This window comes from the organism of the source record quoted next, unplaced genomic scaffold, assembly GCF_019419815.1.
Source record: "Pyrus x bretschneideri cultivar Hongxiangsu unplaced genomic scaffold, Pyrus_bretschneideri_v1 Contig6, whole genome shotgun sequence".
Classification (NCBI taxonomy): domain Eukaryota; kingdom Viridiplantae; phylum Streptophyta; class Magnoliopsida; order Rosales; family Rosaceae; genus Pyrus; species Pyrus x bretschneideri.
In genome coordinates this window covers 6,031,914-6,033,281 of record NW_025999798.1, presented here as the reverse complement: position 1 = coordinate 6,033,281, position 1,368 = coordinate 6,031,914, and the positions used below count along the sequence as shown (strand labels likewise).

General features: G+C 40.3%; 1 protein-coding gene across 1 annotated transcript; it reads left to right on the top strand.

The window, feature by feature from the left end:
• Nucleotides 1-354: 354 nt before the first annotated feature.
• On the top strand, nt 355-813 carry LOC125471411. The gene has a single exon (XM_048571738.1). The coding sequence runs from the start codon at nt 355-357 to the stop codon at nt 811-813; it is 459 nt and encodes a 152-aa protein (XP_048427695.1).
• The last annotated feature ends 555 nt before the right edge of the window (nt 814-1,368 follow it).

The following is a 1,368-nucleotide window of genomic DNA, read 5'->3' as shown; positions in this document are numbered from 1 at the left end:
CGCAATACATCATATATGGCAGCCATGGCTGGGGTCATGGCTTGTTAGGCAACTGAAGAACAACCTTAATAGGGTGGCTCTATTGCTGGTCGCAGTTACAAGCCACGAAATTGAGAGATGGCGCATCAGAATCTGATGAACAACTACTTCAACCTAACTCGGTGTATAACGAAAAGGATTTTAGACGTTGCTTCCAGATGAGGCGTCATATTCAAGTGTGTACTTCATGATGTCCAACATGTCAATCCATACTTTCCACAAAAAATGGACAGAGCAGGTCGCCTTAGTTTCTCACAGCATCATAAGGTTATTATTGCTCTCTGAATGCTGGCCTATGCCTCCCCAACTAATGCGATGGATGATACATATGGTATGTCTGAGTATACATGCCTTGATACTCTTGCTGAATTCTGTGAAATAACTGTTCAGCTTTACAAAGAGGAGTACATCCGTCAACCAAATCAAGTAGATCTAGAGCGGCTTCTTCGCAAAGTTGAAGTTCGTGGCTTTCCGAGCATGATAGGGACACTAGATTGCATGCATTGGCAGTGGAAGAATTGTCCCACCGGATGGAAAAGAGGTGGAAAATCGAGAAAGCCAACAATTATGTTAGAGGCGGTTGTATCATTTGACATATGGATATGGCATGCTTTCTTTGGAGTCCTAGGATCCCAAAATGATATTACAATTCTTGGTCGTTCACCCCTTTTCAATAACCTGACGAAGGGTAAATCACCTAAACTTGACTACTACGTCAACGGTCGTCAACACAACATGAGGTATTACTTGGCAGATGGCATCTACCCAAAGTAGGCAACACTTGTCCAAACAATTGCAAACCCTGCGAATGATGCCGAAAAATGGTTTACCTTACACCAAGAGGCATACCGGAAAGATGTTCAAAGAGCTTTCGATATTCTACAAGCACAGGGGAAGATCATTAAGAAACCGATAAGAGGGTGGAGTCGAGAAAATTTGGAATCCATCATATGATGTCTTGCATCATATTACACAACATGATTGTGGAGGATGAACGACATGGGTATATTGATGGAGAGTCTGATAACGACGAAGAGGATCCAAATAGATCAAGAAGAGCTCATGCAAAAATATATGATGGGCCTAATTTATCTTTCAATCCAAGAACGGGTACTATCTCTTTAAATGAGTACATGAGGAGCCATTGGATGATACGTTCCCGTGCAACAAATAAGTACCTACAACAGGATCTTGTTGCACATTTTTGGGCCAAAAGAAGTATGGAGTATGCGTTTTAGTTTTATATTGTTAAATGTTTTTAAAAATGTTGTCTAGGTTTCATGTTGTTAAATGTTTTTTTTTATATGTTGTATAGTTTTTATTTTGTTT

What these genes read in the sequence shown, in the direction of transcription:
- LOC125471411 (XM_048571738.1), top strand. Translation starts at nt 355, where the DNA reads ATGGATGATACATATGGTATGTCTGAGTATACATGCCTTGATACTCTT.